Source organism: Zalophus californianus, chromosome 4 (assembly GCF_009762305.2).
Source record: "Zalophus californianus isolate mZalCal1 chromosome 4, mZalCal1.pri.v2, whole genome shotgun sequence".
Classification (NCBI taxonomy): domain Eukaryota; kingdom Metazoa; phylum Chordata; class Mammalia; order Carnivora; family Otariidae; genus Zalophus; species Zalophus californianus.
In genome coordinates, this window is record NC_045598.1 from 70,107,200 (window position 1) to 70,123,944 (window position 16,745).

The 16,745-nt window shown below is 35.8% G+C and overlaps 1 protein-coding gene across 13 annotated transcripts in view; it reads right to left on the reverse strand.

The window, feature by feature from the left end:
* Positions 1-16,745, reverse strand: part of TTLL7 (tubulin tyrosine ligase like 7) — a 151,443-nt gene that overhangs the window by 62,711 nt on the left and 71,987 nt on the right. For all 13 annotated transcript variants that reach the window (XR_003516795.2, XR_004820044.1, XM_027575269.2 and 10 more), the window contains 5 exons: positions 12,852-13,016; positions 7,828-7,986; positions 2,911-3,005; positions 788-935; positions 629-702 (listed from right to left, as the gene is read on the reverse strand). Coding sequence is in view for 11 of the 13 variants with exons in the window: in XM_027575269.2 (XP_027431070.1) it covers positions 629-702; positions 788-935; positions 2,911-3,005; positions 7,828-7,986; positions 12,852-13,016 (641 nt within the window). In the remaining 2 variants the exon portion in view is untranslated. The remainder of the gene's footprint in view (positions 1-628; positions 703-787; positions 936-2,910; positions 3,006-7,827; positions 7,987-12,851; positions 13,017-16,745) is intronic.

A 16,745-nucleotide genomic window follows, 5' to 3' on the forward strand; every position in this document is an offset into this window, starting at 1 on the left:
CTTGATATTCTCTTTTGGGGTGGTGGAATATGCCTCTCCAAAGAAGAGAAGAGGGTAGAGGTAGAATGAGAAGAATGTGTTCTCAGAGTTGCTGTTGATGATGTTAAGGCAGAAAAGAATGTTTTACCAGGGGTGTGAGAAGCTCTGTGGCCCTCAATCCTCCTAATTCTGTTAAGTTAACGTCAAGCTTAGGAAGAGGAGCAGTCTTTCCAAGAACACAAGGAATTTAGAGGGGGTGTCCTCTTTTATCCTGTCAAAGGATTCTGTGGAGGGGTTCCAGTTCAACACAGTCCACACCCCTCTGTATTGCCTCATATCTGCCTCCTTCAAACATTTTCATTATCTGCCTGGTTCCTGATATATCTGAGTTTAAACAAAGTAGAGCAACCACTCTGAACTGACAGAAAGAAAACTAGGAGACCTAAAGCCTGACTTTCTCAAAATACTACATTAAAAGTAAATAAGGTCACAGGAATAGTTTCAGATTTAAAAGATCTCATACAACCACCCATGAAGCTGGCTAGCAGGAATGAAATAAACAGTGCTCAAAATAAGTCTAAAAGGTTAAAAACGTAGAATAGTTGTTTTGACACTTCTTCAATCTATAAGAAAATGGAAGCACAGTTACCTATAATTCCCCATATGCCGATTTTCATGTTCTTCTTTTAAAATCTGCTTTCGTAATTGAGCAAGTCTCTCTTTCTAGAAATGAAGAAATTTTACAAATAAAATCTGACCAATGAATTATGCAATTCAAATTGTAGGTATATTGTTAAAATTTTCATACCAACTCTTCTTTCCGCCTCTCTAACTGATGTCTCTGCTGTTCCCAGTCTGAGGAACCTGGTAAGAGCCTTTTTATTGAATTTTGACCATAAAGCCTCCTTTGAGCTTCAGCTTTTTGTTTGGCCAAGTTTCTCCTTTTATCACTGGTCCTGAAATATAAAACACAGGAATTCAAATAAGCCCTGATCTTATCCCCGTGAGGAGAATTAGCAGAAGAGGAGACACAGTGGGGATATGAATCAATGTTTTATATATATATGTATATATATATTCACATACATCAAATTCATCTAATCATCCATCAAATATGGGTCTCCATATAGTAAACTAGAGGTTCCTTATTCCCAGGGGTTGTGATGGAATACTCTGAGCAATCTACACTCTTTTGGATTTTCTTGAGATTAAAAGTATATGCCTACAAAATGAACTTTGGGGTATATATGGAGCCATACTATAAGTAAAACATTGTATCAATAATTGTGCAGACTTGAAAGACAAGTCTAACACATATATGCCCATGGAGCACTCCATCTTGATGGAGAGAAAAGCCACATCTATAATGTAAACTTCATTAGCATAAGTTTAAAATGTTAAGAATTGTATTAAATTCTCTTACTGGAACAACACTAAGAAAAATAAGGAAAATGAATTCCAACTTTCCTTTATTTTTAAGACTAGAAATTTCTCACTATTTGAACTTTTAAGAAGACAAAAACACCCATAGATTTTATCCTGAATTGGTTGGCAAAGACATGAAAAAACATAAGGCCTATTTACATAATAACAGTAAATGCAAAAAAAATGTATAGGTATACTGTTTGAATAATCTAAAATATCTTATGCACTTGTGTAAGCTAAATAAACAAAAATTTCACTTTCTATATCTCTTCTATTCATTTCTTTTAGGATAATTGAAATGTCAGTTAAATTGAGGCAAATCGTTCTCTGATCAAGCAAAAGAAGGGGCCATATGAAAATTTCTTAACAAATTTATCTATCAAAAAAATAGGAAAAAAACAAATTCATGTATCGATCTCTTTTTTTAATAATGCTTTCCATATAAAGCTACTTCTCAAGCAGGCAACTGCTAAATGCGTGGAACCATTTAAAATAAATAAATTGCTTGGAAGCATCCTCCAACTCTTTTAGAGTTCTTTAAATGATGATTAGAATCAATTGAAATCATAAAATCCCTGGGCTTAAATGACCTCAGAGGTCCTTTAATCCAACACCCTAAACACTGTTTGAACATTTAACAATGGTAGATGACTCACTACTTCATTAAGCAGTTCAATTAAACTTCTAACAAATTTCTTTCATAATGAGCCAAAAGCTTCCCTACAAAACAGCATTTCAAATATTTGAGATCCATGATCACGTACACTGTAACCAGCCTAATAATATTCTGTTGATGCAGCAATCCCCTTTCCGAGTATATATTCAAAGGAGTTGAAATCAGGATGCAAAGATGTATCTGCACTCCCATGCTCATTACAGCATTATTCACAATAGCCAAGCCATAGAAGAAAACTAAATGTTCATCAACAGATGAATGATAAAGAAAATGTGGTATATACATACAATGGAATATTATCCAGCCTTAAAAAAAAAAAAAAAAAGAATTCCTTTTTTAACTCTGCCTTAACAACTACCCTGCCCTGTTAACCCTGCCTTAACAACTACCTCTTTTTTCTGTTTACCCAGGCAGCATGACACTGGGAAGACCTCTGAACAGAAAGGTAGGAAATCCATGTGTTTGAGGGTTGTTGCTTTTTTTAACTTCCTGAATGAACATCTGCTTTAGTTTCTTCTTGTAAGGTGAGGAAGATAATCTAGAGATTTTCCTCAAGTATTCTCCAATTCAACCTTACACTCTATATTGAATAATTATACCAACACTCTTAACTATTTACTGTAGATTCAGAGCATGATATGGAGAGAAGGAAAAGCAGTTTGTAGAGAGGAAAAGATATTTAAAAAGAAAACACTAAAAGAATTTGAAGAATGGAATCAAGAAATTCAAAATATAAAATATGAAAAAATTATAAGCCAATCCCATGTACAAGTGATTGTTCTATGCCAAAGGTGGTGAAAACCTTCTAAATGAGGGAGGAAATACTTTACCTGATGTTTAGTAGCTTTAGTGCATTTAGCAGCACTCCCCTTTTTACATCATAGTCTATTTTCTGATCAGTTCCAAAGCTTGGAGCACGATTAATCTGAAATTTACAAAGAAAACAATGAGAATAGCTAAATATCGGTAGGTTAATAAACATTCAATACATATTTGTTAAACTAATGCAAGATCCCCAACCAAGAGAGAAACTCTACAATAAATCTCAAAGCTCTACATGATAGATGGCCCAGTTACCACTGCCACACCTCCCTTCCCCACCACCCTAAGTCAAGGAGTTGCAAGGAACTGACTGCTGTCACTGCCCCCTTCTCCCTGCTGCCTTAGCTCAGGATCTCTGGTAAGCCTTTGTGCCCTCTCCCTCCTCTGCACCCTCTCTAACCCAAGACCCTGCACACTCTAGGTTTTAAGTTCAGGGAAGTTAAAAGTGACTCATCCTGACAAAAAGGTTAGAAGACCAGTATTAACCATAACAAGAATGATGTAACAAAAATAATATGCATGTTACCAATACAGTAATAATTAAATGCATTTATTTGGCATATAGAAACTATACCCTCTTTTCACTGCTTCAGATCTTCTGGATGGATTCATCTATTGCTGCCTAAAAAATAAATTATTTTCTTTCTACCTGGATCAAACAATAAATCATCAATTTTCATTTCCAAAGACACTGACTATATAACTCAGAAGATACCGTTAAAGGTAGCTGCAGACTAACCTCTATGAGCTTCTCTAACTGCATTAGGACTCAGAGGAATAAAGGAGCCATTTGTGGGTATTCTTCTTTCCAACATCATTTTCAGGATTTCATTAAGAGGAAAAATAAGAAGTAACAGTAACTGTATATGCCCTGAAATCCATTACACAATCTACGACCACCTCAAGAGCTGGAGTTTTTGTTTTTGTCTTTGTTGCCATGAAAAGGTAACTGGAACAGCAAGTGTTTAAGAAAGTTAATTAATTCAGTTGGCTAGAACACTGATGAGTTCAAAACTACAGCTTAGCTTCATGACCACCACCTAACCTCACAGCTTATCTCAAAAAAATATGATGCCACTGTCATAGAAGAGGGTTGTCTTATACAATCCCGTTCCACAAGAGACAAAATAACTGACAGTATGCATTTCACACCTGGCAGCTTTAAGAAATATAAATAAGTAGAAGTATGTACATAGAAGCTAAACAGACAACAAAAAGATCACCGGTATTCCCATTACCCAGTATACTGTTATCCATTTGATAAATGGTGTATTGCTAATCATTTGATAAATGATATTTGCTATGCATACATATTTATAATATTTATTTTGTCTTCCAAATACATACCTATACTAACAATATTATTCTATAATCCAAGTTTTTCTTTTAACGATATATCATGAAAATCTTTCATGTCATCATTTTGATGCATGGTACTCCATTTATAGAGATATGCCAAAGTATATTATGCTTTTGCTGATCTCTGATTTAGAAGGTGATAGACATATTTCTGCCTATGTGATGTGGTCTCAAGGGGAAGGGAACAATTTGGTAACTGCAAGAACATCCATTTATTCCGGGCAAATTTGAAGAAAGGGAGTTTATTAATCTGCTACTTCAAAACTCTAAGTATGTCCTCTTACAAGTGCGAAGAAAGGGTACAGTAATATATTTTATATTAAAAAATTTTAACCATTCCATACTGATTCAAATCTCTGCAATTTGTAATGCAATTAACAATTGTTCTGCTACATGGGACAGGATTATAAAATGAATCAGACATTTAGGAACCAATGACTAAGTGGTTCACTGAAATGTTATCTATCTTTATAGAGTTCCTTAGGTGTTCCATTCCAAAATTGCCATCTGGAATTCTACCAGACATATCCGTCCTCTAGGATGGAAGTAACCTCAGACCCTCTCTTACCTATGTCAGAGTATTCCCTCTACTACCATAAAAAAGAAATTGGGTCTATGGAGAAATGTACCCACACAAGATAAACTAATAAGTGAAAAGGTAGAAAAAATTTTTTTCAATTCACATTTTGGATTTTTCAAAAGTTTTATGATAAAGACAGAAGAGACTCTGAAAATTCAGGTTCCATTCAGTCAAAATTCTACTCTGGGGCACCTGGGTGGCACAATTGGTTAAGTGTTCAACTCTTGGCTTTGGCTCAGGTTGTACTCTCTCTTCCCTTCCTCCTTTGCCCCTCCCCACTGCCTCTCTCTCAGAAATAAATAAATAACTTTTTAAAAAAATATATACTCTGTGATGTTGATGGCTTCTTTGGTTCTCATTTCCTACCCCAATTCTAGAACAAACAAAGCTCAGCAAATGTTAGAGTCTTAAAGTTCAGTAGCTTGTAAATGCATGCAAAAATGAAAACTACTAGAAAGCAAATTAAATTAATAAATACCATTTATTAACCAACCAAATCATAATTTTACTATCAAAACAAGCACAATCATTTCATGCACATATCAAAGTATCCATAATAGATTCTAGGCTCCCAAATTAGTGCTGTTCCCTTGGCCCAGTAACTTCTCCCCACCTAAACCCCATCTTTCCAAACCCCCAGTCCCCACCACACCTTCCACAGGCTTAAACACTCTGCTCAGGTGTTCCCTCCTCTGCAAAGATTTTTTTAACTGTCAAATACACACATGTACACAGAGAGATTAATCACTCTATTGCTTGTGCTGGTAACCCTGTTCCCTACTTATACTTTTAACTATTACCATAAGACACATATCTGAGTCCGCACTCAACCACGGTAAGTATTCTGTCTTCTTGGATCTCCATCCCCTGATACAATGACTTGTTGAAATTAATCCAAGGGTAATTAAATTATTAGCAGCAAATTCATATCCTACCCAATTTCCATATTTTTCACGAAAAAGGTTTCTGTGCTTGAAAATTTCTGCAATTTTGCCACTATGAATCAGTACCTGCAATTATTCCAGTTAACTAAAAGTTATCATATTCTCAGATGCACCTTCTATCTTATTCCACTTGATGGTGCCAAAAGGTTTTTAACCAACATATGTTAGAACCACTACAATTGCAGCTGGGAGAAAACACAAAGAAGCAAGATCTAAATAAGATTCTTTTAATTGTTTTAATATAATAAATGTTCATTACCCATAGCTGTTGGTTACTCTAAAGTTTTTAGAATGGTTCTGACTGATCTGGAAATGATGAAGAAATGAATTGAAAATGAAAATATGTTAATGCAAATAATGTTATTTAGCTGTTGATTATTGTCGAGGTTTTTAATGGTTATTGATCTGGACATGATGAAGAAGAGAATAAACTATGAAGAAACATTAATGCAAACAATGGTGTTTTGAGCCTTTAAGAAAATACAGAATTCAACCAGTCAATTCTGATTTACCAAGATCATACAAAGCTCATTAGACAAATGCTCTTAAAAACAGGTAATTATCTATAGTCCTTATTCCCTGCTCTACTTTCAGTTCCACCTCAGGCATGTGCCTTCACTTCTTCCCAACCCCATCAAAGATAAAAGACAAGCAGCAGGAGTAGGAAAAAAAATACAGTTAAGAATAGGAAAGGATAATTGCAGACAAAGTAGGAAACCTAAGGAAGAAAATGTCAGGCCCTAGTAAGATGCAGAGTCAAATGCTTTCATATACATGTAATGAAGGAAGCAAAAAGATAAGCAAAATTCCTCACATTTATCTTATTTCTAGGACCCAGGCAAGAGCAAAATTTGAACATCTGACATCTATATTTGATTGGAAATATAATATACATTCCTGGCACATAGGAGAATGAACACACACACACACACACACACACACACACACACACACCATTAGCCCTCAAATTGGAAAAGTATTCTTTCCTGAAAATATACTTTGAATGTCTTGATTATCTATCCTCATTCAATTTGCTTTTTCAAGTTACAGATGGAACTTCCAACTTCAAAATCATTAACAAAAAAAGAGACGATCAACTTAAAATGAAAGGTACTTGTTGATTGTACCTTCTATAGCAATATGTTCCAAAATGTAACTAATCTAGTAAACAATGGTGTTTAGGTATGTGCTATTTTCCTGATAAAGTTTCCTAAACACAGTGTTCTGTGCCCATGCGCTCTATGACTCCAGATCAGGGGTCTGAGAGGGAATTGCTGAATGGGGTAGTATAGGACCACATGACATCTAAGTTTTCTTCTGGATGTAAAACAAACATGACTGGAAGGAAAGGTACAAAAATCTTAAACAGAGACTATTTCTATTTTTCCCTTATATCATTTCATCTTTTCCTAATATTAAGTGATCTGTTATAATGACAGAAAAATAATGATGACTCTGACCATACCAGGGACTGGCAGCACACCCAAAGGCACACAGTTAACAGGCTGGACATGAGGGGAGCCCCAGGCGTATTATATGGCCTTCAGGGAGAATCCATGCCAGCTGGGGTATGAGGTCCTGAATACTGATTAGTGATTAGTGAACCAATCGGAGCCTCTCCTTGGAGAGTCTGAATGGGAACCCAGTGAAGACAAGGAGGCTGTGGTCCTGAAGCCCAGGCACCCACACAGAGGAAAGACAACATCCAGAAGTCATGAAGTGGTAGAGGCCGTGAGGCTGGGAAAATAGTGGAGGAAGTAGATAACACATCAATAAAAGCAGATGCATGCATATATTTGAAATTCCTGGCCTAGAAAGTCACCCGACATTAGTTTGGGGAAAGTAATATCAAACATATATTGGTCCATTCCTGGAACTGTTCTATTCTCTGAATTTTTTGTTCTCTTCCTCCCACATGCTCCATTCAGGCCTCTTTCTGCTCAGTTAATGAGCCAACTGTGCCAAGTACACTTTAAAAAACATTTGTTTTCATGCACAAGAACAGTAGTAACTTCTCTTTCTTCTTAAAAGAAATGCCTTACCTCCAGAAGCCATGGCTTTAGTTTTCTGTCCAACAAGATATCAAATCCCAGGACTTCGAAACAGACACTTTCACTTCCTGGAGGTTGACCAGGTCTGCACATTCGATACGCATGCAGGACATGAGGCTCTGCTACAATCAAAGTCTTTACAACCAACTCCTGCACATACAGTGATTTAAAAAAAAAAAAAAAAGTGAAGATGCCTTACAAAACAAGTTTACATATATGGAAATAAGGCCTGGACTTACAAACAGCACGCTGGCCAAGTTCCCAAAGCTCTACGGCATGCGGGCCCGGCCACTACTCTGATTCCACTGCACGCCACTCCTGCCCTGCTCATTACACTCCGGCCATGCTTGCCGGCTTAGGGCCCCTGGCGGTAACTGTTCCCTCCTTCTGGAACACTCTTCCCAATACTCCTGTGCCCGGCCTTGATATTCACAGAGGCCTTTCCTGACACTGCAGTCAAGTGTAGCTGCCACCACCCCCTACTGAGCACTTCGTACAACGTAGAATCGGCTCATCTTTCCCTTTTGTTAGGGCCGTGTCCTCGTGCCTACACTAGTGCCTGCCATTTAGGAGACGCTCAAAAATATCTGTGAATAAGTAAAATAAAAGTTGATAAATGTGGCTTCTATCCATCATAAGGTCATATGCTAGCCTTCTCAGAAACCATACAGAAGGGTTTAGGAGTGACAGGGAAGAAAAATTCCAAGGAGAGGGAACTATTTCACAAACAGCATAGAACTTCCACTTAGACGAAAGCTGGAATCTAGGACAGGTGGGCTTCTTCGTGTGGTGGTGATTTGGCTTTTCATAAGGTTTACCTGAGACGAGTCCTGCCGATTACATAAATAGCTGTCAACGCTTTCTGTGAGGACACACAATACTACTAGAGTGAGTTACTAACGCTCATAAAACAAAAAGTTGGTTTACTAAAGTCGAAGAACAAGTTACGGATTGTGGAAAAGCTGTCTTGCAAGGTGTTTTTTGCTTAGACTATATTGTCTTTTTAAGTCCCTCTCTACCAGTATAGGCAATATAGCATGGCAGTTAAGAAGCTGGCTCTACCATCAGGCTTTCTGAGTTTATTCCTGGTTTTGCTACTTGCCAGATATATAACCTCAGTTACCTTGCTTAAACTTTGTGAGTCTCACTTTCCCCAAAGGTAAAGGGGAAACAGTAACACCTACTGCAAAAGACTGATATAAGGACAAAATGAGACTCCAATGTGAAACTCTCAGCATAGTGCCTAGAACAGAGTAAACCTTCAATAAGTGTTAACTACTACTATTGTTATAGTCATTCTATCGTTCCTCCAGAACCCCAGCTCCTATGTCAGATCAGAAACAAACATTCCACTACCTGGTGGGAGCAATATTCACAATATGGGAGAAAAAAATGAGAGACAGAAATTAACCTTGCTGTTACCCAGAATCCTAACCCAGATCATATTTGGGGTAAGTATCAGAGATGCCATGAGAGGTTGTTCCACAAAAATCTTAATCAAAATAAAAAATTGACAGTAACACTAAAGGATATAAAGATAAAAGCCAAAAAACCACTTCATATGAGTCTTTGGATATATCAGTGAAGCCACAGGAGAATAGGAGAAAAAAGGTTAAAACCTTGGCTAATAAGTGTTTGCATGAAACAACTCAGGCAGGATGGGCAGAGTGAATATTAATAAACCCTGAATTACAAATCTGTGTTTTTTCTACATAAAACACACGTCTGTAAGGAATGCAAAGGCAAGACTGCAGGTATACGTGAAAATCAGGAGTGCTATAACCAAACACGAATCTAATTCCACTAATGCTTTTGAGAATTTCCAACCTAGTGTCATTGCTTTGAAATATGATTTGTAGATTTGAACATATATGTAAGTATATAAAAAGCATTCAGGGGCGCCTGGGTGGCTCAGTCATTAAGCGTCTATCTTCGGCTCAGGTCATGATCCCAGGGTCCTGGGATGGAGCTCAACATTGGGCTCCCTGCTCAGCGGGAAGCCTGCTTCTCCCTTTCCCACTCCCCCTGCTTGTGTTCTCTCTCTCACTATGTCTCTCTCTCTCTGTCAAATAAATAAATAAAATTTAAAAAAAACATTCAGTAAGGATGATTTTATGAGTGATTACAAAGGTTGTAATCTCTGTGTCTTGATTTTCTATTAATTTCTTATTCATTCTTGACCTCCACAAAAGTATGCATCTCTGTGCTATATAGGGCATACTACTGTATGTTAGTTTTCATAAAGAGACAGTCACTTTTTAGAGAAATTACTCCTCCAAAAAAAGTCATTAGGAAAGAAGTCCTAAGTTAAATTCATGAAATTTGCAAACTATGACATTAAGATAAAAATTTACTGATTGACCACCTTCTGTACCTCCTCCTGTTTTTATAATACATTATTTCATTAACTCATCTTAAACAGATATCTTTATATGCAATTCTTAATAAAGATAAATATAATTATAAAATATGTGCTTGGAAAAGTTAACTTATTAAATATTAACTCATTGCTTACTTATTTGTAGATTGTTATTATACATTTTAACTCACGTAGGCAAGAATGATGCAAAATTTACCCATTTATAGAAGGGATCATAAATGTTTCAGAGCTTAATAGGTGCACACTTGCCCATATTAAAGTTACATATGAGAATTACATTTTTGACTCTAACAGAAAGGTTCATTTCCAGACCTTCTTATTAACATTAGTCTTACTTCTATGCCTTCTCCTAATTTAATTATATAGGGAAAGGACCACTTAAAGCCAATTTTTCTCTCTAATTGAATCTCTCTACACATTCTTCACCAAGGCAGTCCAAGAAGTTCCACCTTTCCACGACTTCTCTGAATAAGTGAAAAACCAGATGGAAGTGAAAAATTTGGTAAAGAAAAAGAAATATCACAGGGCATTGAAAACTTTCTTGTTCTCACTGAGCTACTCATCAAATGATCCATTCATTAAATCACCCAGGTATCATCATGAATGATCTTCCAACAATGAGCTATTGCCCCAAAATAACAAATTTTCACCCCTTCAATGCATCTAACCTGCTATGATAATAAACTATCATTATTAAAATATTTTTTTGAATTTCTGTAAAATTGGCATTGGTAGAATAAATAAGTAGATAAATAAACACAGCATTATTGTAATCAAAGTTCTTGTTTGGATGTATTTAGGCTATCAGGAAGATAGATTAGAAAGTTAACAAGTTGGTGGGCCTCTTACAAAGTCCAGTTGACAAACATTTTTGCTGGAGCCCCTGAATTTCTAAAAAGTTTTGAATGTGTTGCCAATATTTATAAATCAAGAGACTTAGAGCTTCCACTGACAAATTAGAAGAATGAGCCATACTGGACCCAAAATACCATGGGGCACCAAAAGACTGGTGCTGAGTAGTGTCCACCTCTTCAAATGTCTTATGCTTTTCAAACTACCACAGTTCCCAGCACACCCTATTTACATCTATCCAGACAATTTCACTCCTTTTTACTTGTCTAACACCCAAGGGTCTCTGGATTTACATTCTGTGATATAGAAAATAATGTGTAAAAAATACCAACCAACAAAACAACAAAAGGATAAATATAATGATGCTGATTTTTCTGATTTTCTCAAGAGAATCAAATTCAACTATGAACTTTCATGTCCATTTTCCAAGGTAGATTTATTTAAATTAAATAGTATTTGTCCCGAAAGGAAAGATAAATCATATTGCATAGTCTTATCATATTAAATCCTCTTCTAACTTTGAATACCATTGTGATACTTCTGCTAAGATTAATAAAGGGTCGGTTTCACTGAGGTTAGCTTCTCAGATCTGCTTCCTTTTCTCTCTTTACCCTTATCATTTGCCATGCCATCCACTGACATGGCTTTAATCATCAATCACACCCCAAACATATACTTTTAACTGCCTGCTTGATCTTTCTACCTGAGAAAACATTTTAAGTTCAATAAATCTCTAGTAGAACTCATTATCATAGCCTCATGACCTTTTAACAATTTAGTTCAGGTGTCAATGCCTCCAGAAAGCCCTCCTCCAATCTCCACCCATAGAAAGCTACTATATGTGGTCTTCCTCTACATTCCCACAGAATCCAGGGCATGGCTCTGTTGTTGTATGTGCTAACTTACATTTTATTAACAACTTCTGTGTGGGTCTTACCTACCAAACTCTAAGTTTTTTGAGGATTGGAGCTGTATCTTATAAAAATCTTCAGATTATCAGCCAGAAACAAGCATATATTATGGGTTCATTAAATGTTTACTGAATGACTGAATGAAATGAATGAATAGAACTCTTTACCCTCACCTATAAAACCAGACTCTAGATCTTCTCAAAATAAATTCCTTTCTACTCTATTTCAGATAAAGACAAACCCAATTCTCCCTATAATTCCTCCTTAAAACTGCAGAGGAATGTCTGAATACTTCTCCCTGATTTTGGACATTCAGTTAACTTCAATGCTGACCTCACTGTCACCTCTTCTACTGTGGTTCATTTCAGGCCATTCTTTTCACTTAAACTACCTCTAGGTGCCTTCCTCTACCTAGTCTTGGTCTGTACTATACCCACTTTCCGATTTATCTTTTAAATTCATAGTCTTTGGCCTTATTACTTTCCTCCTTTAAAATCTGGAAGGACTGAATCCTTACTGCCTATCAAGCTAAGCCTTGATTTTCAGACCTAAAATTTTGCCTCCACATATCTTTTCAGCCATAAGTCCCCCAAAAATTCTCAAAAATACCGTATGTGCCAACCTGGGCCACTTATCACTATTTTCATACATCTATGCCTTTACTTATGCTTTTGTTTGCACCTAGAACTCCCTCTCTCCCATCCCTAGCAGTAAAAATACTGCTATCAAGGTCTGTCACAGTTCCCAGTTCCTTCATGAAAATAGTTTATTTGCTCAATCTAATGTAATCTGCTCTTTATTTAAAATGCTGATGATCCTTTAAATTAATCTGAGGAAAGACAGTTATAATTGTGAAAATGGTATAATCTTACTGAAATATCACTCCAAAACTTAGCAACATCATGTTGATTTGCTTGTAGGAATTCTGTAAACCACTTGATGGAACGTTTGCTCCCTTTGTTTTCAGTCTCATCCCTTTCAAAACGCTCATTGTGCTTGTTCACAGAGTAGTTAGTTAGATGCATGTATAACTGGGTCTGTAACAAGTAAGAACGAAAGTTATCATCTATGAGACTCTAGAACGATGAGGTTTCACAGATCATAAAGCAACCAAAGATGAAAGATAATTTTAAAGTTTAAAATATACAGATCGACAATTTCATCATGATTTAGATAATTTTCAAATTAAATGGAATGGCACATTTCCAATAAAAGGATTACAAATGTAGTCATCTACAAAGTTACTTTATATATTATTCAAAATATATCTACTATAGAAAGCATTAAAATAATTGCATGAAACTGTGAAATTACACACTGCTAAGCAAGAAAAACACTGCTTGTTTTTGTTAATTTGTTTTTAATGTTTTTAGCGACAGTTCTCACCCAAATTTGTTTTGGGAAGAGAATTTTCTGAGAGAGCATTCTATGTTTTTTCAAAGAAAAGTAAAAAATGGTATCTCAAGTAAGTAGCATAAATCAAAAGGCAGGACTACCAAACACAACCTCTGCCTCTGATAGGGACTGGGAGGCCACTTGAAGTCATTCACAAGACAGAGCGCAGTTCGAATCGGCAGACAGAAGCACCACACATGCTGTACAGAGTCTAAATGATTAACAGGAAATTTACAGTACTCCTTATTGGAGCTGTTATGCCTTAGTCTCTTTACACTTTTACATTTGTTGATACTGTTATCCTCAAATAACTTGAAACAGAATCCAAAATTTTAATCCTCTCGTAATTGTCAACTAATATACAGCTAATGATTCCTTACCAATCTAGCATAAACATTCATCAAACCTATATATCCTACCCTCGGATCCTATTCCCAGAAATTAGAGAGCAATGTTGCATCCCAATGAACATGTACTTCATGTACATGATTACTATTGATGTTTGTTAATAACCAAGTACATCTGTATCATATTTTATTTTCACTGCAGTTACTTAGGTCTACAGTATAAAATCTTTGAAGTAAATGTGCAGAAGTGATCATTTGAGTTACATGTTGTTTACAAACCCATGTGCCCATCACTAATTAAGAATTTATTTTTTCATTCATTAAACAATATTTAAGGAGCACCTACTTACTATCTGCAGAACTGGTACTGGGCATTGTGGATACATAGATAAACAAGATAGAGTCCCTACCCTAATGAAACTTAGAAAAAGCTTTAAATTAAGTGATATTTAAAAGAAAGAGCATAAATCTTATGCTTGTCTAATTCTAAGTGCTTGATCTGAAGAAAAAGGAAATTAATCAAACTATAGCATTTCCTAGTTTCCAAAATATAAATTTTTCAATTTAAAAAGAGTTGGAAAATAATTTATTGAGGAGCTCTCCATTTGGCAAGAATTTCTAAAAATAAATAATAATAGCAGTAATAAAAACCCTAGCTATCCTAGTGAAAAAGTGAGTAAAAAATGGAACTGTTCATTTTTCTTAAAACAGTATCTTTGCAAGTAGGACTGGAAATTCCAGTTTCACATCTACCTCAACAAAACCCCCTTCTAAGCAGTTCATTGCCAGCTGGACATTGGCCATAAGCAGTGAAGACAGCTATAAACCAAACAGCAACCTTCAAGGAATGAAAAGTATATAACTATTCTCCACCCTATTTTTTAGCATATAAGCTCAATACAATGAATTGGGTTATATAAAATTTTTCAAGAACTGGTCAGCTGCTACACTGGTAGCAAAAAATAAATGGCTATTATATCTCAATGCCTGAAATTCTCTGTCTTATGATCTTCTTATATGTAGCTTACCAATACCAGCTTTTCACAAAATACATGCTCACTATTTTAAAAATTGGAAATAGGAAGAAAGAAACAAATATGCAATAGTATGCCATCCAAAACCAACCAGTGAGAGCATTTTGATTTTTTTTTCCAGCCTTTTTTTCTTAAGCTTACCTTTTACATAACTGTGATCTCACTTCAGATAAAGTTTTATATACATATATATGTATATATATATATATATTTTTTTTACTCTTTCATATCTTAATCTAGGAATTTGATCGTGGAGTTGAAAAAGGTGAACTTTTAAATTTTAGAGATATGTAAGGAACACTGACACTTATATAGAAGATCATTCTTTGTACATGTGAACCAAAGACACAAGATTACGTGATTCAAAAGCACTTGGTAAAGTGAGACCTAGAGGTTACGTTGCCTGACTCCCAAACTTCCCTTATGATTTCTTAATCCAGTATATTTAAGCAAATATCACATACATATAATTTAAGATATTAAAATAAATCACTTAAATGAGCTTACAAGTCTTATCCTTTCCTATGTCTTCCCTCTTTTCTCTCAAAACATGACTATCTGCCTTATAATGTATTATAACCCATTCTTATCCACACCAATTATTTTAATTATAATCTAAGAGCTGACAAGTCTCAAATTAGGTCTGTAGCTTGGTTCTCTCATCTGAACTCCAGACCTATGCTATACATCCAAATGCTTATAGCATAGATCCATTTGGAGGCTGCACAGGTATGTCAAACCAAACACACCAGCTTCCTGCAAGACCTTTAACAGCCCCTATATTTCCTATCACGGTGAATAATACATCATCCACCCAACTGGCCAATGCCAAAATTCTTGAGTTTTATCCTCAATTTCTCTCTCCTTTTCCCTCGTTCTATAAATCCAACCTGTCAGTATATCAATGTTATCCACGTTACCATAAATATATCTTAAATCTATGTTCTTATTCTTAGTATAGTCCTATTGCTACTACTTTAGATAAGGCCATCTTTCCTCTCACATGTGGTTAGACTAGAAAACAGCTTCTCCCTTACCCTCACTTTTCCCATTCATCTACAACTACAGCCATCTCTCACATTCCCCACATACAGACCAGGTGACTTTTTTAAGACAAAAATCTTATTCCTTCTTTAAAATCTTTCAATGCTTCCCTTCTTCTTAGGTTAAATTCCAAAATCCTAGACATGGCCTAAAAAGCCCTGAAGCATCTGTCCTCTAGGCTTTTCATCCTTATCTCTGAATACCCACCCCTTCATGGTCTGTATTTAGCCATATTAATTTTATGAGTGCTTTCTCCAGACACACGGTAACTCTGGGCCATTTTTCTCTATAGATTTCCACCCCACCCCGCCCTGCCCCCAACCTGGCTAACCCTCCATTATTCATATTTCACTTTACAAACTCCCTCTCTAAACTTTATCTCCAGCTGGGTTAGATGCCCTTGCTATGCACTGCCATAGCACTCTCAGTGTCTTAGACCATTACACTTACCATCAGGTATTATAATTGCTTATTTTATTTTCTGCCTCCCCACTAGACTGTTGCTTTTGAGAGGTCAAACACTGTAGCTGTCTTGGTCACTGTTTTTCCAAAACCAGCACAATGCATAGAATGCAGTAGAGTTCAAATATTACTTGGTGATTGGATATATTCACACCTTATGACCTTCAAAGAGATGATTCTTTCCTTTATCTTCCTTTCCAGTGAAAACTTTTACAGTTCCCTTTTTCTTCCTTTGTCAGGTTTACAATATTTTTCATTAATTGAACATAGTAACATTTATGAACAGTCATTATGTAATTTTTAAAATATGACCACTTTTAGTGCAGATAATTGTGTGCATAACACTGGAGGAGAACAATAACCAGGCTTTTGACAAAATGGGAAATAATAATTAATTATAATTTTTACTATAATTAGTAGGTCCAAAAATAGGGTAGAGGTTAACTAAACTTTTAAGTATGGATAATAAAGTTTGTGACTCTCA